The 22,985-nt window shown below is 54.1% G+C and overlaps 9 protein-coding genes across 9 annotated transcripts; 5 read left to right on the top strand and 4 right to left on the bottom strand.

Moving 5' to 3' along the window:
• Positions 1-1,176: 1,176 nt before the first annotated feature.
• On the top strand, positions 1,177-2,345 carry J4E79_005142 (uncharacterized protein; the record flags this gene model as incomplete). Its single annotated transcript, XM_049354020.1, has 3 exons — positions 1,177-1,429; positions 1,487-1,975; positions 2,035-2,345. 3 exons carry the CDS (start codon positions 1,177-1,179, stop codon positions 2,343-2,345), a joined length of 1,053 nt encoding a protein of 350 aa, XP_049211640.1.
• Positions 2,346-3,005: 660 nt separating this feature from the next.
• J4E79_005141 (uncharacterized protein) lies at positions 3,006-4,322 on the bottom strand (the record flags this gene model as incomplete). The annotated part of the gene is made up of 4 exons (XM_049354019.1): positions 3,006-3,299; positions 3,350-3,504; positions 3,559-3,996; positions 4,055-4,322. The coding sequence occupies 4 exons, from the start codon at positions 4,320-4,322 to the stop codon at positions 3,006-3,008; spliced, it is 1,155 nt and encodes a 384-aa protein (XP_049211639.1).
• An 868-nt stretch (positions 4,323-5,190) lies between these two features.
• Positions 5,191-6,281, top strand: J4E79_005140 (uncharacterized protein; the record flags this gene model as incomplete). The annotated part of the gene is made up of 3 exons (XM_049354018.1): positions 5,191-5,397; positions 5,452-5,790; positions 5,847-6,281. The coding sequence occupies 3 exons, from the start codon at positions 5,191-5,193 to the stop codon at positions 6,279-6,281; spliced, it is 981 nt and encodes a 326-aa protein (XP_049211638.1).
• Positions 6,282-8,884: 2,603 nt separating this feature from the next.
• On the bottom strand, positions 8,885-9,596 carry J4E79_005139 (uncharacterized protein; the record flags this gene model as incomplete). The annotated part of the gene is made up of 2 exons (XM_049354017.1): positions 8,885-9,308; positions 9,523-9,596. 2 exons carry the CDS (start codon positions 9,594-9,596, stop codon positions 8,885-8,887), a joined length of 498 nt encoding a protein of 165 aa, XP_049211637.1.
• Positions 9,597-10,089: 493 nt separating this feature from the next.
• On the top strand, positions 10,090-11,401 carry J4E79_005138 (uncharacterized protein; the record flags this gene model as incomplete). Its single annotated transcript, XM_049354016.1, has 2 exons — positions 10,090-10,565; positions 10,618-11,401. The coding sequence occupies 2 exons, from the start codon at positions 10,090-10,092 to the stop codon at positions 11,399-11,401; spliced, it is 1,260 nt and encodes a 419-aa protein (XP_049211636.1).
• Positions 11,402-11,961: 560 nt separating this feature from the next.
• On the top strand, positions 11,962-13,316 carry J4E79_005137 (uncharacterized protein; the record flags this gene model as incomplete). Its single annotated transcript, XM_049354015.1, has 4 exons — positions 11,962-12,018; positions 12,083-12,304; positions 12,367-12,915; positions 12,969-13,316. The coding sequence occupies 4 exons, from the start codon at positions 11,962-11,964 to the stop codon at positions 13,314-13,316; spliced, it is 1,176 nt and encodes a 391-aa protein (XP_049211635.1).
• An 849-nt stretch (positions 13,317-14,165) lies between these two features.
• J4E79_005136 (uncharacterized protein) lies at positions 14,166-15,194 on the bottom strand (the record flags this gene model as incomplete). Its single annotated transcript, XM_049354014.1, has 1 exon — positions 14,166-15,194. The coding sequence occupies one exon, from the start codon at positions 15,192-15,194 to the stop codon at positions 14,166-14,168; it is 1,029 nt and encodes a 342-aa protein (XP_049211634.1).
• A 956-nt stretch (positions 15,195-16,150) lies between these two features.
• J4E79_005135 (uncharacterized protein) lies at positions 16,151-18,052 on the top strand (the record flags this gene model as incomplete). Its single annotated transcript, XM_049354013.1, has 1 exon — positions 16,151-18,052. One exon carries the CDS (start codon positions 16,151-16,153, stop codon positions 18,050-18,052), a length of 1,902 nt encoding a protein of 633 aa, XP_049211633.1.
• A 2,601-nt stretch (positions 18,053-20,653) lies between these two features.
• J4E79_005134 (uncharacterized protein) lies at positions 20,654-21,680 on the bottom strand (the record flags this gene model as incomplete). Its single annotated transcript, XM_049354012.1, has 2 exons — positions 20,654-20,795; positions 20,830-21,680. 2 exons carry the CDS (start codon positions 21,678-21,680, stop codon positions 20,654-20,656), a joined length of 993 nt encoding a protein of 330 aa, XP_049211632.1.
• Positions 21,681-22,985: the final 1,305 nt, after the last annotated feature.

The raw sequence follows: 22,985 nt of genomic DNA, 5'->3' as shown, positions 1-22,985 counted from the left end.
TGCTAACACAGATTGCCTGCCGCACCGTTGCTCAGCAGTGAGCGCGCTTTGAGACGACCGATACATGCGCGCACTAGACTGAGATTTGCGCGGACGAGGTCAAGACAAGCTGGCGCAAAAGCCGCTTTCCCGTTGGGCGTTCCATTCGCCCCTTTATCGGGAGAAGATGCGGTAGACGACGAGGATCCAGATGTGACGAGAGCGGCTTCGAGAGAACCTAAGACGGCTGAGAAGCCTGTCAGGCGCAACGTCATCAGTTCGTTGCTGAGCGCATCGGCTTCGTCGGCAGCGAGATCGTAGTTGCCGAGGGAAAACTTCCAAGGCTGATTGGCATGCGGGCTCTCGACAGTGTTGCTGGTGTTGGGCGGGGGTGTACTTGTAGTCGTGTTATTGCCGTTGCTGGAATCCGTGGATGCTTCTGCGACAGCCTCTTCATGAAGGTGCCATAATCGACACAGCCAGTCGACCAGATGAGCGCACAAAATGGTGACGGCAGTGAGTGGGAGTCGTTGTTGGCGACATCGTTCGCAGCTCAGTACGGCGAGACATGGTCGTTCTGCCTCGGAGGTGACTTGGAATGCGGTTTCGAGTGGTACTTGCGACGAAGTGGTGTATTCCTCAACGCGCGCGAGCGTTCGCAAAGCGAGAAAAGCACAACCACAGTCAACGCGATGCATCTTCGTTTGGTTATTCGAGTATCGTGGAAACAGTCCTGACGGTATAGTCGTGAGAGTTACAGTATATTATACTTGCGATTTCTCTCATTCGTGGGAGTCTCTTCGTGAGAGTTACATCTTATGGCGTCACCTTCGCATGGGAGCCCTGTCACTGTCGGGTGTCGGATGTCACCTAGCGAGCTCGGTGTGTTCTGAGTCAAGATCCCGAGGGGGTGGGTACCCGTCAGCCCAGTAAGATACAGTGCTTATCCTCAGGTAGCGGTACTATATCGACACTCGATAAGGTATAGCATCGTTCAAACGCTCAACACCAATAATGCGCCGAAGATCTTGAATGGTACCGGGCTGACTGTGTTCGGAAGTACAAACAACGTAGAAGAGTTGATTATTTTCACCACCCCGTCACCCCATCACCCCATCACCCCACTATCCAAACCTTTCGCAGACTTGATCTCAGTGCTGAGAATCTTACAACACCCTCGTATTGTATTCACCCAACATGGCTCCTTACGACAGTCCCGCAATTGCCGCAGGCTCCACCGTCCTTGTAACAGGGGCCAACGGTTTTGTTGGCGCTCACGTCACAGACCAGCTTCTCCAGCAAGGCTACAAGGTGCGAGGCACAGTGCGCGACGCCAGCAAGCACCAATGGCTCGCAGATCGTTTCTCGCAGCAGTATGGCGATAACAAGTTTGAACTCGTGACTGTCAAGGACATGAGAGAGCCCGGCGCGTTCGACGACGCGGTGTCAGGTATTCCCACCGCCTAAACAAAACACCGTTTCATCACTGACAAGTCTTACCGTCCAGGTGTCTCCGGAATTGTGCACGTTGCCTCAGTACGGGACATGGGTGTCACACCAGACGAATTGCTCCGAACCACCGTGGCCGGAACTCTGGGCTGTTTGGAAGCCGCAGCCAAAGAGCCCAGTGTGAAGCGCTTCGTGCTGACGTCGTCTTCAGCTGCGGTCCGCTCGCTGCAAGCATACCGAGGGACTGACACAGTGTCTGCGGATGAGTATGACGAGCAGACGCTGGCCTTGTCTAAGAACATTCCAGATTCGCTTCCACCGATGCATAAGTTCATGATCGCGTACTTTGCGTCCAAGGTCGCGGCCGAACAGGCATTCTGGGAATGGATCAAGAACAACAAGCCGCACTTCTCTGCTAACGCAGTGCTGCCTTGCACTATCTACGGCAGTCCGCTAGACGTGGCCCACCAGGGCTTTCCGTCTACAGCGCGTATTCCGCTCCAGATCTTGGACGGCGATACCGACTCCATCAAGCATGTACAGCGTTGTATGTAACCCCTGCTCTTTCCAAATGTGCAGCGCAAACAACAGCTAACGCTAGCGCAGTCTACTATGTCCACGTCCAGGACGTCGCTCGTCTCCATGTTGCCGGCTTGATCAACCCAGCCGTCAACGATGAACGCATCTTTGCTTACGCTTCGTCTTACTCCATCAACGAGTTCTTCGACATCTTTGCGAAAGTCGTCCCAGGTTACAAGCCGCGAGACAAGCTCGAGGGTCTAGATTTTCCGCTGGCGGAGATCGGACCGCGAGCTAGAGCAGAAGCACTGTTGAAGGAACTTGGCCGGCCGGGGTTCATGGGGCTGGAGGAGACAATTACTGATAGCGTGAAGACACGTATCAATGCTTCTTCGTAGCTTTAGCGGACGATAATGGAATAGTGTACTGCAGTTCGCACTTGAACGCCAGATGGAGAAGGCGAAGCAACGGATCTTGCCGAGTGCCTTCGTATCCTCATGAGTACTTGCACGTGTGCTATGCGATGATAAGATAATGACGTTAGATCCGGGGTTGCTCCGGGCAGAAAGAAGGTGTTGTAGATACCCAGGTACCTAGGTACTCACGATACTGTACTGTGCGATGACGAGCGATCGATGAGGCTCTCGCACTTGGAGTCGTCCCCTGACCCACTCGGGCCGAAATCTCCAAGCGGGGCACTACGCTCTTATTGGCTACCACCGCGCACGTGCCGTGAACTCCGAGCTTCCAGCGGCGGCCCCCACAGGACTTGCCTCTTCTCCTGTCACTTCAGCGGTGTCGCAGATTGAGCGGCAAACATCCCGTCAACTTTTACATCCGATCCATCAACTGGCGGCCTTGCAATAGCCAATAGGACAGGGCAGATGTGACGGCAACAGAAACAACCAAATTTGCACGAAGTAGACATCAGATTCGGACAAGAAACAAAAGAGATCAGATTACTTCATACAAGGATGGAACCCCACCGCTTTTCCTTCGTACACTAACAAGACAAAACGCCGTTCCCACCAGAATTACTATCTAAAAACATCATTCGCTTATGAAGACTCCTCCTTCGCCTCCTCCGCCAACGCCTCGCGCATCGACTTGCTGTTGGGGTCGAAGTAGGGCTTCTCTCCAATACCGCACACGCGGTATCCGAAGCGGTTGCCGTGGTCGTCGTAGTCCATGGTCGCGTTGTGTACCATGCTGCGGTTGTCCCAGATGGCCATGTCGTTTGGACCTTGCCACCTGAAGCGGCACTGCAGATCGTGGTTGCGGAGTACCATGTCCATCAGCCAGTTCAGGATCATGTCGCTCTCTGGCTGAGTCAGGCCGTTGATAGACTCGGGCTGTCGTCTAGTTAGTGGATGTATGGCTTGGATGCTGAAGTTAGACGTACGTATGCACCAATGGAGAAGACACTCTTCCACCCGGTGACGGGGTTTGTGCGGATGACCGGGTGTACGGCCTTCAGAGGGTTACCGGTGTTCTCGGGGTGGCCACGCGCCTCTGTGTAGACCTGGAGCTTCGAGTTCTTGATGATTCGTTCGAAGACTGCGGAGAGACTTGTTAGAGGGCACGAAGTTCGCTAGCAGCTGGCAGACTTACATGGTGCGGTGTAGTTTGCCGTCTTCCCTTCAAGCATCTTCCGCATGGGCTCGCTAATGCGGTCATAGACCTCATATCCAGATGCCCACAATGTGTCTCCTCCACAGGTGGGTAGCTCCACAAGTCTCAAGCATGTGTAGTCGGAAGGCACCTGCTCGGACTGGATGTCGCTGTGCCACGACTCAAGCGCCTGTCTTACATTTCCTAGGTCACGAGGTACGGCCTTGCCGTGGGCCATGATTCGCTGACGGGAGTTGATGGTGCTGATGTGCAGGTCGTTGCCACCCATCGGGGTGTTGGGGTTGAGTACGGGGTGTATGTGCAGGGTCGACTCCTTCGGCTTTCCCACTAGCTCACCCATACGTTGGATGAGCTGCTTCTGGAGATCGTTGGTCATGTCGTTCTGGTTGCGGAAGAAGACGACTCCACGTCGCGCGACTAGAGAGAACACATTCGTCAGCTCTGTCTTCTCGAAGGTAGCGGTTTGCGCGCTTACTCGTGATGGCGAGGTCTCTGAGAAGCTCATCCGAGTTGGGTGCGTTCAGCATCTGAACGAGATTCGCCTCTGGGAACTCGGTGCCCACTGTAGGCGTAACTAAGAATTGCTTCAAAGGCTTGAGGACGCCCTTCAGTTTCTGTGGCTTCGGGAACGGTGTCTCTTGAGCATATCCTCGGCGCAGGCATGGTGAACGAGCTGGTTGCAGTGCGGCGAGACGGAGCGCTGGCGCAGCGCGGCAAAGCAAGGTACTGGCGGTTCTCGACATTGTGACTGATGAGGTATCTACTGAATGAAAACAGAGGATAATGAGAAGCAAACGACGATTGATTCTATGAAAGCAGTCTAGCTACTGTAATAATAGATGCCATGGGACCCCATCTGGACTCGGATAACCGAAGAGACCGAAAAGTCGGCGCATTTTGCTTACTCTACTGTGGTAGCCGGGGCATATGTTCGATGTGGTACGAGCTATGAACCACGATCACTAACATATCAACTCACACAGCTAACTTGAAGACGTCATCGTTTCTGCCTTATATCCATGCATACTTCACCCAGGGTGCTGCTTTACCTAGGTAGGCTTAACTTTGTACTCGCAATCTGGGAAATACCGAGAGTACAGTATTTCTAGTCTACAATCCACGTGCGGACAGCATGGGAGAGCGAGCCTCATCGGTGATGCACGAAGACCCACAGTGGTCGGTTGCGTGTCGTGGCTCGGAGCATTTGTGGAACTTCGGGCCGAGCCCACTGCGGGATATTTTGAGTACCTGAACAGCGAGTACACACCCGATAGTCCACCACCGGCAGTTGCGATCGCGTACCATGCCAATGTTTTTCGTTACTCACCGAAGGCTCAATCGCTGGATCGAATCGATCAAAGATGGCACTACACTACTTCGGCCGGCCTTCTCAAACACCGAGAATGGCATAGTATGCTGAAGCCGGATCTTGTGTTTTCGGCAGTTCGCGTGCGTTCAAGAGGTGTCGTTTCTGTCCATAGGCATATACTCTCCGTGCAACTTGAAGGTTTTATCCTGGAACGTACAGACTTTGCACGGGATTAAGCTCCATAACCTCTTTCTTTCTCCTTTCCAGCCACATTCCAGAGAATACAACATCACTTAGCAGCTATGGCAAAGAAACTCGCTGTTATCACCGGTGCGACTGGCAACCAAGGTGGTTCCATCGCTCGCGGGTTGCTCAAGTCTGGTGACTGGCAGATCCGCGCAGTGACCAGGAATCCGAGCGGAGAGAAGGCCCAGAAGCTTGCTGCGGAGGGCATGGAGGTCGTTCAAGGAAGTTATGACGATGAAGAGTCTATTAGGAAAGCCTTCACAGTGAGTCTTCATTGTCTTCGCTGATGTCTTGACCAAGAACTGACATGGAGGAAGGGCGCGCAAGCCATCTTCGCCGTGACTCAGTGGTGGGAACCTTTCTTCAAAGGCGCCAGTCAGTCTGAGGCCGGTGAGATCGAGAAGCGCGATGGCATCATGCTCGCGAGATTGGCTGCTGAAGTAAAGACATTGGAGCATTACATTTGGAGCACACTTCCTGCGGCGGACGAAATCACCAAAGGCAAATTCCCTGTCCCTCACTTCGACTACAAAGCCAAGGTCGACGATCACATCCGGAAGAACATGCCAGAGCTGGCGGCTAAGACCACCTTTCTCATGTTTGGCTTCTATCCGTCAAATTTTGCTTTCTTCCCCATGTTGAAGCCACAGCCAGTGGTAAGTGACTATCTTTAACACACGGCTTGTTAACATGACTAACAAATGTCCGTTAGGCCAGTGCGCCGGGGAAATACGTTTGGATGGTCCCGTCGACTCCATCCACCGTTTACCCCATGGCCGGTGACATGGCCAAAGACCCAGGTGTTTGGGCGCGCCAAATCTTGGCGAACCCCAGGTTGACGCATGGTAAATACGCCGGTGTCTGCACCGAGGTTCTGTCCCTTGGAGAGGCGCTCTCGCAGTGGGAAGAGGTCTCAGGCAAGAAAGGCGTATACGTGGAGTGTAAGCCAGAAGTTATCGGTAGTTTGTTTGGTCTGGCCGGAGAAGAGGCTGTCACAGGTGTTGTATTTGGTGAAGCAGTGACGGACTGGTTTGGGCATGTTAAGGAACAGGGTCTTTTCATTACTAAGGAGCAGTTGGGTATATCGCCCGATGAGGTTTCCAACTTCAAGCAAGCTCTTGAGGCGGTAAAACCATTCTTGGGCTGAACAGTACTTGTATTTCAAGCCTTTAACTACTCTTGTGTTCACCCATTCTATATTTGGCAAGCATCTACTTGTGTTGTGAATGGAATTGCAGAAGGTGTGAGTACTTCGCGGTTTACATGAGTCCGATCTTTACGACAGCGGCCTAAGTATGAAGTGAGGGCCAGCCAGATCAAGGGTCAGCATAAACGTCTTCTATGTGCATTACCTTCAAGGTCATCCGGAAAGTGAAGCAACATAGCAAATACACAAACCGTAGTCAATTCGAGTCGGCTGTTCTCGTTCACTGAGTAAGACGCCAAATCTTACTGTCGTGGTGATAGCCGATGTCTCCATCCACATCCCGAATATCCTTTCCTTGACAAATACTTCACGTGATTAAGTCAAGAAGACCAACAGTCTGAAGCCCTGCGATCGAAGGTGCGAGAAGAGTTGAACCGGTCCGTTTCGAATGGGTTGATCAGGGCGCCTTCGCCTCTTAAAACAACAAGTCTCCACTACCCACGCAACGAGCGGGTCCTCGGAAAATCATCAGCATCCAAAGCAGGTTCACGTACCCTGAACATGCGAGTCAAACATCGGGCCCCTGTGTGTATGCGCTGGTATGAACGACGAGGCTGTGGGTGCAGCCGAAAACGGCCCTTTGTATATGTCCCCTTCGCCCGCCAGTCTCCACGAGAGCCTGCTCGTGCACCCAATTGGCTCAACGTACCGAAACTTCGGCCCGAACTCTATGAGGCTTTGGCTATTGTATATCTTATCTCTGAGAAGCTCTTGATGCAACCGAACAAGGCCCTTCTCAGAACACCTTCCCCGTTCGCAAGTCTCCACGCGGTGCTGCCAAGTTGAAGGAACGAAGCACGAGCGCAATCTAGCGGTACGGGCCTTGAGAGTGCGTCAATTTCGATAGTGTTAGGTAACGTGGGATGTATGATGACTTTTCATACGACGACGTTGCTCTGTTGAACTCCGCAGCAGTCTTTTGGTCGTCAACAAAGGCGCCAGGGTAGTGGAGAATCGGTACCCGATCTGGATGCATGCTGCACCTCCGGTGATGAGCCGAGCGACACTGTTGCATGCATCGCCTCGAGCCATACCATATCCCAGGCATATGATATGCATTGATTTGGACGCAAATGACACATATCCCGAGGACGTTGGAGGCTACACCGTTTTTCGTGCTGACATGTATGACATGCATCGTTCCGAGCCGTGCTTTAGTGTAACCACGATCAGCTCTCGCCATGTTCTTACAATACCAGTACTATGGTACGACCCAAAAGGCCTATGTATAAGCCGGAAGTGAGAGCCCGTCTTACTTACTATGTAAAGAAGCAGGTGAGCCCTGGAGTGTATGTCGGATGTGGGCCACTGGCAAGGGTCTGTTGCAGCTAAGCCGATTGGGATGCTTAGTTCACGTAAGGTAGTAACGCTTAGGGTCTATCCGAAGTCACCCCAGATCGCGAGATCTTACCTGAAAGGTGTATCCACACACCCAAAGCTTTTGCATACCATCACAGTACCAAGGCAGTTCGAGGTAGTCTCAGCGCGTACGTGTTATCAGCTGAAACCGATCCGAAGTCCCTCCAGATCAACAGCTCTTAGCGGCCCCACCCAGGATACTCTGGTCTGATAGTATGGCCGGTATATGTATCGCAACATCGCTATCGCCTTCTGGCTACCGAAACAAGCGTCAACGTTGAATAAAGTATGCAAGACAACGATTCCAGCGCCAAGAGCAGCGCGCCAGCGCCAAAACCCACCAAGTACCGCCTTGCCTGTGATAGCTGTCAACACTCCAAGATCCGATGTGATCAAGAGCGGCCGAAATGTCGCAGATGTGCGAAGAAAGGCATAGAGTGCGTCTATAGCCCGGCGCGACGAGCTGGGCGACCGCGCACTCGCAACAACAGCAAGAGCTCCACCAGCATCACTACCAGCGCAACTACGAGCCAGAAAGGGTATCTGACGCCCATGACGGAGACCGGCATTACCATTCCGACCTCAGGTGAGGTGTCGCCATTTGCTCCATTCAGCCTGGCATCCACCTCAGAGAACTGCTCCAGCTCCAGTTCCAGCTCCGACTCCAGCGCATCCACCATTCCCGGCATGGCGCAATGTACGGACTTATCGAGCCCCGATCGGATGGAATTCTCGCCATATCGACATTCAGACGACGATTTCCTGCAAGGTCTGCCAGATTTCATCGGTTCGCAATGTGGCACACCCAAGCAAACAGCCAATTGCTATTACCCAATGTCTCCCGATTTCCACATTGCTCCCGAGCTTCTCGACATGGGGTTCTGTGGAGCGCCATGGGAGCAGCAGCAACGAGAGCATGAACAGCACCAGTCCGATCCTTCGACCATGCTTCTTGCCGAAGGGCTACCGTACTTTGGTTTGCTGACCCCAGACGGTCATCAGCCATGCTATCATCCGGATCAGCAATATGCGAGCACGCCAATGCCGACCACAAGTAGCAAAGGCTTCGATAACTGCGGCTACGTGGTCCCTCCACAGCAGCAAACACATCCACAATTCCCGCAACCTTCAGACGACATCTCTCTTTCGCCTAAGTCATGCAACTGCGTGCCCACCCTTCTCGATCACCTATCTACATCCTCGTATTCGCCCTCCTCCTCACCCGTCGCCTCCACCTCAGCCGCGCTCTCCACCTCGAGAATGCTCATAACCTGCTGTTGCAACACGATGGCGTGCCCGAACGCATGTTCGACGCGCCCTTCGACTGCGCTCGTCATCTGTGAGGCTATCGACCGAGCACTTGTTTCGCTCAAACTGGGCGGCACTTCCCTCTGGACACCGACGCTGGCATCTTCACCAAGTTGCGACAGTGGCGCATCTTCACCACCGTCTTCATCGTTATCGTCATCAAGTACAACAGGTGGGACTTCAGTGATAGACGAGGAGCACGAGCCGCTACGCTGCGGAACACTGCCGATCAGGGGCGCCGACCGGCGGGCCGTAGTGCGGGTGCTACTAGTGAAGCGAGTGTTGGAGGCCCAGCGGGTCCTGGAACGCCTAAGGGATGCCTTATTGTCGGGTTTACTAGTCGATGGGGAGGCGGCGGCGGTGAAGAATCCTCTTCTGGCACTGTGTGCGGATGTTGCGGGGGAGTTTGCGACAAAGGTGGCGGAAAGGGTGGAGACTGTAAAGCTACAGATGTAATGGGTAAAGACTGGCGCAGGGAGTATAGGAGTCATTGGCCTATGACTGGGCAGGCTACAATGACGGGATCTCTTTTAGTTGTCGATAGTTCATCAAGCGATTGCGTTTCGTGGCGTTCGTGCCATCTTCCATGAAGTCAACACTACTATTGCACCCTGTTCTGTCCAACGTGACGCTATCTCCCGTGCACGTACACTACTCTTGCTCATTGTGAAGTTCAGGTTGCCTAAATACGTATGCATAGCCATGACGATAAGCCCTGATTGCTTCACGGTTTTCGTGGACGAGACACAAGATAGTCCTCGATAGGTCGATGGCTCGGTTTGTTTTCTCTTTCGGGGGTTACTATCAGCCAAACGACAACAGATAGCGCGGTGTTTTCGAGTCCAGATCTTCAAACAGTCGTCACTACTAAACCAGGTTACCACTCCCCCGGTACGACGATCTCGGCCACCGATGATACGAAAGACTCTCAATGATTCACAATGTACCGAAGAAGCACAGGCAATGTCGAGATGTGTCTGTGCTGTCAAAGTACGTATAACTTCATAGTTTCTGGTCGCAGAGTCTTGTATCTCATCATCAACGACCTCTACACCAATTCATCAGTGAAGAGTTTACGACCATGTCTGCCATTCCGTTTCTGTCTGAACCTTCAGATGCAGCTTGTGACGAAAATGTCGAAGCCGACAACATCCTTGATGCTCTCGAGACTCTGGCCGCCGGCCACATCCCCGCCTCTCTTTACAAAGACGAGGAAAAGCGACTTCGATTTCTCGAAGCTGCCAGGATGGCCTCTCTCAAGCTCGAGCAACCATGGGACACTATGCAGCGTCTGATCTTTTGCGCACTGCCACCCAACATGGTGCAAGTGGGCATCGATCTGGGGCTGTGGAGACTCCTTGCTGCGCGGCAGGGTACGGCGATGAGCGTGAGTCAATTGGCTGCCGAGTTGGGCGCTGAGGAGGCACTGCTAGTGCGAGTGCTACGATATGCAGCAACGCAGTGGATGGTGGAGCAAGTCGGAGTGGAGACGTACCGGGCCACAAACATCACGCGATACCTAGCCATGTCAGGGCTTGAATCCGTGATCTTCCATGTGTGAGTACCACTGGACCTTGATTCTGAGGCTTGTAACTAATTTACTTTGCAGAACGGAGAGGAATATCGCAACGTACAATGCGATACCAAAGTGGATGGCGGACAATGGCTACAAGCAACCGCTGGACAACAAGCATCTTCCGTTCAACTTGGGGAAGAACACGGACCTGCACTTCTTTGAGTGGCTATCGCAGCGACCCCGTCATCAACAAGCCTTCAACGAGTACATGTCGTTTCAGCGAGTGGGGCAGAAGAGCTGGCTCGACGTGTTTCCGCTCGAGAAGTACGTGCACGGCTCCACTACGGGAGATAACCACCGAACTCTCTTCGTGGACGTCGGTGGCGGATACGGGCACCAGGCTAGGGAGGTGTTGAGGAGATTTCCCCAGCTGCAGGGACGTGTTGTGCTGCAGGACACGCACGCGGCGGCCATCGATTCTGCAAAGAGTATTGAGGGACTGAAGGTTGTCCACCATGACTTCACACAGCCGCAGCCAGTCAAGGGAGCGTGCGTCTACTACCTACGCAACATCCTGCATGACTGGCCTGATCAGGCCTGCTACAACATCCTTTCTCAACTCAAAGACGCTCTTGCTCCTGACTCAGTCATCTTGCTGGACGAGCTTGTCATCCAGGATGAGGGCGCGCACTGGTACGGCGCATCGTTTGATTTGCTGATGATGGCCAATTATGGGGCACAAGAGAGGTCATTGGCTAAGTGGGATCGTATCTTGAAGGAAGTTGGGCTGGAACGGAAGATGTTTGTGCCGTACAGCATGCAGGGAGATGGCGTTCAGGTAGTCGGGGCTCGAACAGCGGTGCATGAGAAGTTGTGAATGTATCTTTTAGCGATTTTTGGTTGGTGCTCATTGGCACGAGAACGGTTGTATGCAATGTCGCCCCTTGGTGTGGACCTGGTCAGGCCGGGATGCCTAATGAGAATTTCGGTGCTTCTTCGCCAAGACATCTCCGTATCGATAAGCTCTCCCCAAAACTGTTCCGATAGCCGGAACGTCTTTCCGAAACTGCACGCCGGCAAACGCCATCTGGGCAGTGGCCATGAACAATACTTGCTTGCGATTTCGATCATCGGCGCGTTAGCTCGTATTCCATCTCAACCCGTGGCGACGGCGTGAGGGTAAAGAGACGTTACTCAAACCCCCGCAGCGCGCGAGCTGCGATATTCGGTGGATTTTGGTTTACCCCGGATTCCGACTTGCCAAATTGGTCCGCGAATCGCGACACTCTCGCGATCTAGACATGGGGCTTTGCACAGTGACATGCAGCTTGTATGTAAGCTAACAAGCGCCCCATACTTTTGGTCATTGTACAACTGCAGTCGCGATATCGTGCGCGCAATACTCATCTCATACACACATCGTTCGCCATTACCACCATGTCAAGCAACTTCAAGATTGAGCCATTGGTCCATCCTTCGGGAAAGACTTGCAAGGTACGAGTTGAATCCATGCATCAGCACTCTTCTTGGTTTCAGTCGCTCACATTATTCCTCTTAGTTTGGAGCCGTCGTCACTGGTCTCGACCTGAACAAGTTCACGGACGAGACGGTAGCACAGCTGCAGAAAGCCACCTGGGAGCACAAGCTTCTCATCATCAAAGGCCAACATGACCTCGAACCGAAGCGTGGCTGGGAGCTGCTACAAAAGCTCGACCCGGACTCTTGCAAGATAGATAACACCACCTTCGCTCGCGCGTTCTACCCGAAGGATGGTATAGTGGTAAGTCCGGCGACAGAACTTCCGACGCTGCAAAGTACGACAGAGCGCTGATGAATGCTCAGGCCGCGATCAACTATGTCGAAGTCCCTGACGCGGGCGCCTTTGTCTTCATCGGCAAAGGCCCCCAAGATGACCCGCGCTACGGCAAGCCAGGCCTAAACATGGGCGCTACCAACTTCAACCAATACTACTGCAAGCCGCTTGCGGACGAAGACTTCGAGGCGGGAAAGACTCGCTTCCACTGGTGGCACGTGGACGGCACCTACTGGAAATACGATCCCCCGACCTTCACCATGCTCCGACCCATCAAGTTCCCTACAGAAGGCAAGGCGACACAGACGGTGGAATGGGCCGACGGCTCGGGTCAGAGCATGGAAGTCAAGCCAGGACGCACGGCGTTTGTAGACGTCGAGCAGCTGTATGAGTCGCTGAGCGACGAGGAGAAGCAGATGGTCGACCACAGCTGGGTGGAGTACATGTACTGGCCATACGAGAAGATCAAGGGCTGCCGCGGTGCACCGAATGGTCTGGGTGTAGCGAGCGAGGGCAGGGAGTTGCCAGACGAGGAGGTAGAGGCCCATGAGGAGGGAAGCAAGGAGTGGCAGAAGAAGGTATGTCTGCTTTTACAACAGACTCAAGCGATCTGATGCTAACATTGTTGTAGCTCCCACTTGTCTGGGTCAACCCTGTCACTGGCAAGAAGTCGTTCCAATGCCAGCACAACCTCGCCCGCCGGTTATTCATTCGCAAGGGCCCGAACGACACGCCAAAGGTCATCGACGACTTGGGCGAGGTGAGGAAGTTCTTGGACAGCTTCCAAGGGCGGATGATCAAGCCTGAGCACATCTGGGTCGGACCTGAGGAAGAGCAAGACTTGCTTCTCTTCCAGAACTACGGTCTCTTCCACACAAAGATCGATTACCCGGCAAGTTGGGGTGTCAGGACAGTGCACCAAGGTTGGTTGCCTGGCGGTAAGCCGCCCGCTGGACCTGTGCCGATTCCAGAGCTTTAGATAGAGACTGTGACGCCCATACGTCGTTGCTCAAACCAAGAGGTTCTTCAAGCATCGTTGATCGCGTCCCTTCTCCCAATGCCCAGTGGCAAGACTTCCAACGAGTACGTCATGATTATTTGTCTCAATCCTCACACCGTAACCACTATTCCGCCGAATGGTTCGTCGCGTCCGACGCGGTCCGATCGAGGGCCTTGTTGGCCAGGGTATGCGTTGGGTGATGCATGTTTGCGGTCCGAACGGCGCTATAGTGGGAGGTGTCGTCATTCTCGAGTACATCCTTGATCGCGCGTGTCACGCCCGTCGCGCTGGGAAGGAGTGATGGGTACTTCCCACGTTCCTGCCAGACGCCAGCCACGTTGACGGCCCGTGGCGCGCGTTCCGACGCCAAGGCGCTAACTCTGTTCCGTCTCCATACAGCACTCAGCGCCCACAGCGGCCTCCCCGATCAACAACAATGACCATTCGTCACGCTCTCTGTGACTGACTGCAGTTGTATACCTTGGAGCGATGCGTATCCAGGGACGGCGGTGATAGACAGAACTTTGCTGCTTGGTCCATAAGTCGCATCACTTATCACACGCTATTCAATGGAAGTCGTTGAGCCCTTGAATTCGATCGTTTGGATCAAAGTACATTCTTCTCTATATACAGAAGCTATCGATCACTTCAAAGCACATATCCTGTTATGAAATTTCATCCTTTCCACATTCTGCCCAGAAATCCTTCATGTCATCGAATACCAGATTCGTAAGTTCGTTATGTTCGCGAAGTCTCTGTTTCGAGAGCACTTCTTCATGTGGGTGTTGAACGCATTGCGGGAGCTGCAAGCAGCTAGCCATCGCATACTCACATCCTCGCCATCACCAGCTCTCCGATCAGACCAGTCACCAAGACCCCACTGACCCACCACTGGCTGTAGACGAAAAAGTCCTTACATCTGGCTGGGTTCCAGACGTCGAGCCGAGCCAACATGAAAAAGGCAGCAAAGGAAGACACAGCGGCGCTAGCCATGAACGGACCGCGCATCAGACCACCACAGGTCACGGTCGCCCACAAGAAGGCAGCCATGGCGCTCGCAATGGACAGCAGGAACACCTTGGGGTAGTGGCGCACGGCTATAGCCAGCGATCCCACCCCTGCGTTCAGGTCATCTCTGATGTCCTGGAAAGCGTAGACAGTATCGTAGGTGATGTTGAAAAGGGACTGGCAGGCCCACATGGCGAGGAGAGCCTTGCTGCGATCCTCCACATTGAGCTTGTTTGCCGAGCTTGCTGGGTATGGTCCATCAACGACAGCGGCATCGACCAAGTAGACGGCCCAGCCCACACCACCGCCCAGGCAGAGTTGTGGGAAGTTGCTGAAGCGCTTCATGAAGGGGTAGACGAGGGCGAGGAAGGTGATCCAAACGGCGTGTTCACTCGCGCGGGCGGGTAAGGTAGCGTTGATCAGGACATGGCGCGATGCGACGAGGAAAAGGGTTGTGGCGAGCGCTTCTGGCGTGGTAATGGCACCGCGGGCGAGCGGCCTCTTCTTGCAGCGCTCGACTTGCCGGTCAAGGTCTTGGTCGACTGTGTCGTTCCAGGCGCAGCCGAAGCTACGGAGGATCAGGACATCGAGCATGAAGATGCCGCTCAGCTTGGCCCAATCGGCTGGGCCGAGGGCTGTTGGGTTGTGTAAGTTGACCGAGTAGAGGAAGCCGATGAAGTAGGGGAAGGCGGCGCCCAACAGTCCAGCGGGCTTGGTGAACCGCGTGAGCTCGAGGTATGGGCGTAAGGAAGTCTTTCGTGGGACATCTTTGGATCGTGACCCGATGACCGTCAGTCTGGGAGGTGCGGTCTCCACGAGGGTCTGAGTTTGCGTTTGCTGGGTCGACATGTTGCTTGTAGCTCAACTACGATGCGCAGGTCTCGAAAGAAAGTAATGCAGAAGACAAGACTCAGAACGAGTGGCCTCTAGAAGTTTCACCACCTCGACAGCAAAGCAGTTCTTAAGCTGTAGAGTTTTTGCACGCTGTCAGGCTCTCTGACTTGTGCTGCCCAATCATATTGGCCGCGTTTTCCATACACCACCTACCCAACTCGTTTTGCAAGGCTTATCGGAGAGTTTGCGGGTCTCTCGGTACATTTATCGTGGAAGTATGGAGCACAGAGAGTAGCCAAAGACACTTCGTATCTCTGCTGCACGATTCGCTTCACCTACCTGTGAAGCGGACGCTGATTGAGCTGACATCTAAACTCTTACTCGTCCTCGGAGCGCCCCTACACGCCGTGACGTATGGATCCGGATGTAAGGAGGCTTTCCTGAGGAGATTCTCCTGTCTGGGGCCGAACGCTAGCCACTTTCTTGCTTCCGAAGATGTTGATCCTTCGTGAGGCAAAGGCTGCAGGGTTCTGTAAAGGCATCTAGATCGTCATCAGGTTCCATGACACCATTGGGGTGGTCAGCTTCGTGGGGCATTGCGTGGAGGAGGGCTCGTCCCCAAACAGGACTACCTGGGTATAGCGTCAAAATCCACCGTCGATGCAACCCATGTCCCCACACCAACTCGAAACTCGGATAATTTTCGTAAAGTCGGGGCCCGACACCACTTGAACACGATATCATGGCAAGATTACTTTCCCTTCATACTTCATCGGCTCGAGCCGGCTCGGGTGAAGGAGCGGCTACGGGAGAAGAAGTAGCAGCGCGTTGGAACTGCAGCGCACCGGTGCAATAAAACACTTAACTTGGCGATTGACATAAAACTGTGTACTTTGGTGCAAAGCGCTCGTTCCCACTTCAAACTTCTTGTGCATAACTTTCATTTGTAGAGGGCACGAACAGTAACTCCAATGGCTGTACCCGACGTTGCCAACCTCCAAGCTCGATACGCGCAGGAACGCGACAAGCGACTGCGAGCCGATGGTTTCCAGCAGTACACGACTCTACACAGCGAAGCAGAAGCCCCGCTCGCAGATGACCCATGGGTTGACAAAGGGCAGCAACGGGACGCGGGTCCACTCAAGGACGGCGACAACATCCAGTTCCTCATCATCGGTGCCGGCCACGCAGGTCTGCTAGCTGCAGGACGATTGGTAGAAGCGGGCTTCTCGGCGAAGGGCATCTACCTGGTAGACGTCGCGGGGGGCTTTGGTGGGACATGGTACTGGAACCGATACCCAGGTTTACAATGCGATGTAGAGAGCTACATCTACATGCCTTTCCTCGAGGAAACAGGCTACAAGCCCAAACACAAGTACGCGTCAGGCGACGAGATCCGTCAACACTGCGAACGTGTCGCATCGCACTTTGGACTGCGTGGACAGTTCTCAACACGGGTGCTCGGCGCGACATGGGACGAAACGAAGCGGCGCTGGGTGGTCCGCATGCGTAGGGAGCACGGCAATGGCGAGGAGATGACCATCTTGACGCAGTTTGTCGTTCCAGCTAGCACCATATTTACGGAGCCCAGGATGCCTAAGCTCGACGGCTTCGAGGAGTTGCGCGCCAACATTCCCGTCTTCCACACCGCGCGATGGGACTTCAGCTGCACTGGTGGCTCGGCGACCGACCCTACGCTTTCGAAACTACAAGGCAAGCGCGTCGGCGTCATTGGCACGGGTGCGACGGCGGTGCAAGTGATACCACAGGTAGCGAAATGGGCCGGCCACACATATGCCTTCCAGCGCACACCATCGTACTGTGTACCCCGCCGCCAACAGACCACGGAAGAGAGCACATGGGCACAAAACGTGGCAACGGGACCTGGCTGGCAACGCGCTCGCCGGCTCAACTTCGACACCTTCTTCGATGGTGAGAAGCATTCAGAGAACCACCCAGACCTTGTCGCCGACGGCTGGACACAGTATGCGCGCGGTTTTGCTGGCTTCATTGGAGGGCCACGGTTCGTCACGCCTCAGAATGTAGAAGAGCACGCACGCTCGCTCTACGAGATGGATGTGCCACTGGCAGAACAGGCACGAGAGCATGTGCGAAACAGCGTCACGAAGGACCAAGCCACGGCAGAGCGGCTACAGCCGTGGTATCCCATGTGGTGCAAACGACCAACCTTCCAGGATGGGTATTTCGCCGCGTTCAACCAGCCCAACGTCACGCTTGTGGACACAGATGGTAAAGGCGTGGAGCGGTGCACACCACGAGGCCTCGTCGCCAATGGAGTCGAGTATGAGCTGGACGTGCTCATTCTTGCCACAGGATTCCTGCTGGCGACCGGTGCGAACGCAGCCCCTGCCGAACTCTTCGGCATACCCATTGTAGGCCGTAACGGCCGCCGTCTCAAAGACAAATATGGCTCTGCCGACTTTGCGACGATACACGGCATCGCTACAAACGGCTTCCCCAATTTGCTGTATCCCGGTCTCGGTGGTGGGCCAGGCTCGCCCAACCTCACCGCGGTCTTCGACCTCGAGTCCACACATATCGCCAGTATATTGAAGGAGGCTGCGCGAAAGGCTTCGGATCCTACTCAGATGGTCATCGAGCCAACTAAGCAGGCAGAGGATGCGTGGACGGACGACGTTGAGAGGCGGGCGCTGTGGTACTCTGTCGTGCTAGCCTGTACGCCGGGCTACTTCAATCATGAAGGCGCCACGATGCGCATGGCTGGTGGGGACCCCGAGCATCGGCGGCAGGCGATGCGGAGGGTGCTTCATGGAGGAGGGATGGCCATGTACGAGCAGATGATTCGCGAATACGATGCGAAGGGCGACATTGAGGGCTTCGAGGTATCGTGATGTGGCATTATCGCGGCATTGTAGATAGGAACTGTAGCTTGTTAGTATCTTGTTTCCTGTGGCTCTCAATGTGTGCGTGTGGTCAGTACGATCGCGAGAGACAAGATCAGTACATACGCAGACCGGCATATTCGTAAAGCCCGTGCTTCTCCTTGACATCACCTCAGATGAGCCATGGCAAAGCGTGCGTCGTTCAGTGCGTTTTGCTGCAGTGTCAACAGGGGCGAGTAGCTATTGATAACCTTGGAAGATACCTAGGTAGGAGTGGGTTGAGGGAAAGCGACTACTCATGACTTCTTGGCAGGGCGAACATGCCACTAACCTCGGCTCGCGTTGACACTGGTCAAGTCGGAAGCATCGACAGGTAGCCGGTAACCACAACAAAATCTGATAGACGTAATACCTTGACCTTCAGTTTTCCATTGGCCCGCGATTGATGCCAATGGTGAGTGGAGCGTGGCGTGGCATTGCCACAGCCTGAAAATCCATGTCGCCTTTGCTTGTACGGGGGCAGCTGAGGAATACCATTTCGACAGATCGTCTGGTGAGCTTCGTGTTCTGATACGATGACTTCCGAGCGCAGACGCATTACGCGTACGCACGTCTGGATGTGCCTTCCTGAAGTAGGACTCCATTGGGCAACACCTGGTCATACACACTCAGCTCACTTCATCCAGCCTTCGAATTCAGAACGGTGTTGACTTGGTGTGTGGGCAACTACGAGAGCGAAGAGTTGATGTGGTATTCAGTTGGTCTGGAAAATGGGCTGCTGGACTTGAGCTATACCCACAGCGATAATTTACTGGGAGCGGTCAATGCGTACATGCTATCGACCCAGCACGTGGCTCCTGTTGTACTTGTAAGATAACTAATACCAGCCAATAACCATTGAAAGACGTGGATAGAGGCTTCCCAGATATCGTATAGAAATTTTGCAGCTGCAAGTCCCCGCTGAAGGTGCGTTGCCTAGGCCGGCTTCATTGGATAGCTGCAATACCTGGTATCCGATACGTCCTCCTGTCCAAGACTTCATCGTAATATCCTCCGGACGCGGCTTGTGCTATCAAACATGCAAGCCGAACGTGGTTGTATCGAACCTTGATACGTTGTTGGAGTCTGACCGCTAAGCCACCGGCCGCGGTCTTTTGTGAGAGCATCATTTCCCCAGGTTTCAAACCATACCGATCCTGAGACGGAACGCATGATTGAACCTCAAACGACGACAAGCCTAGGCTTTTGAGTAGCAATGGCAAGGCGTACCTCTCATAGCTACCACGTTCATCCGCTTGCTGGTGTCGAGGTCGTTATCTGTGTGGGTAGGCAAAACTTTCGGGCGCACGACACCGCTGCGAAGGAAGGACGTCAACATGCAAAAAGCATTGCAGTTGGCTCGAGACGACGTGCCGCTAATCCATCTGATGGTGTGATAGACCCTGGAAGCATCGATAGCTCCTTCCTTGCCCCTGGACAACGGTAAGTGCACTAGCTCGACACCGATTAGTGGCGGATGTGCTCCAACTTCCCCGGTAGCGGATCAGACGTTCTGCTTCTGCTGGACTGCGGCTGCTTTCGACTTCGACTTCATGCCTCTTTCCTCGATACTCGTACGTCTCCGCCAACATCACCGAAAAACACGCGCCGATACGGAGCCATCGTAGAGCAAGGTGTTCATTATGCCTGCTCATTTGACACATCGACGTTTGCGACAACCTATATGCAGCACCGGCCGCAGCCTTCTATCCTATGCCGATCGTCTTAACCGTCATCCTATCATAGCATCTTGAACCCGCGCAGACGTATCCCATAACCTTAACGCCTAGAAGACAAAAACGTCGCGTCGCCGAGCCTCATCCGATCTCGCCGTTTTCAACCGTTGCGTACATCGTCCGTCCATCACACCATTGCTGAACCACCGAACCCCGTTGGCGTCAAGAGACCGCGCCTCGCATGGCTTACAAACGAAGCATCAATAAAACAAAAACGTTAAGAGCTATTTTTGGGGGACATTTTGGCGTAAACACGCTTGGGTTTCCACAGGCGGTCCCCAATGGAATACATACACTGCCAAGATGAGGAAAACGGGAAAAATATGTCGAGAACAAGACCAACAACAAAGGGAAGAGACGGAAGGGTGTATAAATGAATGTGAGCGATACGCAATACGAACAGACAGTCTGTCTGGGGACACGACATGATGCAGGCAAGACTTCGGGCTTGGTGTCATCGGCAGGTGTTCCCATCTAGGTATCGGACAGCACTCGAATCGCCCAACGTTCGCTGGTCGAGCAACCAAATTATAGGCCGCGCGGGAGAAGTTCTGGATGCCGGCGTCGGTAATGCTTGAGCCTAGCGTCGGCCCTCTTGAAGACCTTGTCGCAATAGTTGGCCTCGCAAGCCCATTCCCTCGGTTGGCCAAGATGTTTCTGTCTTCGGTGGCGCCCATAGTTGCCCAATCGGTAGACTCCGGTAAATGTCGCAGAGCAATGGGGGCATGGAAGCGGATCCGATGTCGCAGAACCTGCAGGAGAAGACGGTCTTGAGCTTGAAGCGTCGGTATCCGGGACATGGAGACGATTGCCGCTGGATTTTGACCTAACCCGATTAGCACTTATCAACGGCGCCAATAGCACATGAAGACTTACTCCCGACGAGAAGTGCCATGGACTCCAGTCCGATCTGGGATAGAGTATGCGCGTTGAACTCCGACTGTGTGGCCTGTAGGTGGTATAAAGAAGCCTTGCCCCTGCCCATGGTAGTTGAGTTGGGCCGACGCATACCTCGAATGATCTGATGGGTTACTAGGCAGAGGATGAGTCGGGCGCATAGTGGCTACGCTGGACTCTCCCCAATCCGGATCCTCGGCATCCCCGGATGAGTCCGCAGACGAAGAGACCAGATTCTCGGTGTCGCTACTATGATGGCTGGCAGAGCTAGTTTGGGATGCCCCCACCAGGTTAGCCCAAGAAGTTAGCTGCTCGACCGGGGGTCTAGAGTATTCGTTGTAATGGTTTTCCGAAGACCATGGGGCCTCTTCTCTGTATTCGACTTGATCTCCAGACACAGGCACAGCATCGAATTCCATTCCTAGGGGTCCAGGATCGAAGCCGACGTTGAAGTCGATATCGAAGTCGACAGCCATATGAAAGTCGACAGACGGTTCAATCGCGGGACTGTTCTGCTGTTGAGACTTCTGCGTATAGTAACCGTGGAGTTCATAGCCGGGCGTCGGCGTGTACGCAGTTGGATCCTCGATGGGCTGTAGCATACTGTACTGGTGCTGTCCATTGTACGTCGTCAGGTCGTGCTGTGCGCCATCACCCGAGTCGTTACCAAAGGTAGGCATGGCCAGACGAGGGTTATATGAGTACGATGCCTGTCCAGAATCATCATGCGTATCACCGTTTACGAGGCTTTCTTGGCTGTCGCGCTGTTCGGGTCCGTACCCTTGGCGTCTTGCGTGATGGTCCCTGCTATCAACGTCAGCTTTGTCATGTGTGGCATACTTAGGGCTTTCATACCGCTCGTGGTGTATACCATGGAAGCCGAATTGAGGCCCCTCTTCATCGCTGTCGTTCGATGACGGGTGACACGGGTCGTACGGGTCTTCCCAGGAACCTGAGCCGCTCATCTTGGCAAGCAAGATGTCGACTTGCGGGAGTTATGTTACGCCTTTCCTATCGTCGCCACCTACTGCTCCTAGTGCTATCGCGCCGACGCGTACTTGGAAGTGGAGGATGCTGTTGATGGCGGTCGGGGTATGGGTCTTGGGAACTGGATCAGGCGTCTTACTGGATGCTGGCAGGACAGAAGCTAAAAAAACAGAATTACGTTCGATGTTGGATGAGATGCATGCAAGAGACTTTGATGGGTGGTAATAGGAGATGGTTAGGATATGCAAAGGACGCTGTGAGGTGTCCAGGTACGGTGGTTAGCGGGCGGGCCGGGGTATACCTAGCCACGCTGGGCAGAGGTCCTCCGATTTTCGATCGCAAGGACGACGTTTTCGACTGCAAGTTCGGGCTTCGATAATGCCAGAAATGACGTGGAGCGCAGAGGGATGGTATTCTCGTTGGGATGTACAAGGCGAGGCTTTACCAGGGCATGCGTCTATCCGGGGATGCGATGATGCACGCCCTCAAGAACGACCATGAACGTGGCGACGCGAAGCAAAATCATGAGAGTCCCCCGGGCATTTTATCTGAAACACACTTGGAGGAACTCCTAGTGTGTGCCCTTCGGTAACGCGATTATCGCGATCCTATACCACTCCTATACGGCGCCGCTGTGGTGATGAGGAGGCCCTCATCCCGAGCGATCTTGGACACAGGTCTCATGCCGCGACGGTATCATTATACCTCATGCTCCAACGATTTGTACGTGTTTGAGCTGTTTGTTTGCCGATAGGAGGACGTCGTGCGGATGGCGGTGTGGAACGTCGGTTATGGTTGGCCGTATCCGGACTTGCTGTCATTGGCGGCTCCGATGGGTAGGGTTTTCAGCAGCAGCTAGCTCGAACATGTCGCACGTCTTCATCAGGAACGACAGGCAGCTTCTGGCATTTCCAAGGATCAGGGGCACCTGCAGTGACCCACCAGCAACAGCAGTACGGTGCGGTATAGCGAAGTCATTCTGTCTGGCTTGATCATCCCATGGTTGTGTTCAGAAGGGCACTGGGTGCGCTGAGCCACAACAACCCGAGCCGTGGTGGAGCCACTTGTCGAGTTCCCACGTCGTCATTGGAGCGGCGCCCGGTAGGGCATGGCGGAAGGTCGCGGCGGATAGCAGGGCGGACCCTAGGGCAGACTGAGCACGACTATTGTGGTTGGAAGTAGTGTGACGCTATCTGTCCATGTTGCTTTGCGTAGACGTCTGGTCGTACCGAGGGGGTGAGTTCTGCCTAGGACGACAGTACAGACTGATTCGGGAATGGTAT

The sequence above is a fragment of the Alternaria viburni genome (genome assembly GCF_023758015.1).
Source record: "Alternaria viburni strain BMP 2772 chromosome Unknown scaffold_9, whole genome shotgun sequence".
In the NCBI taxonomy this organism is placed as follows: Eukaryota; Fungi; Ascomycota; class Dothideomycetes; order Pleosporales; family Pleosporaceae; genus Alternaria; species Alternaria viburni.
This window is presented reverse-complemented; position numbering and strand designations above follow the sequence as displayed.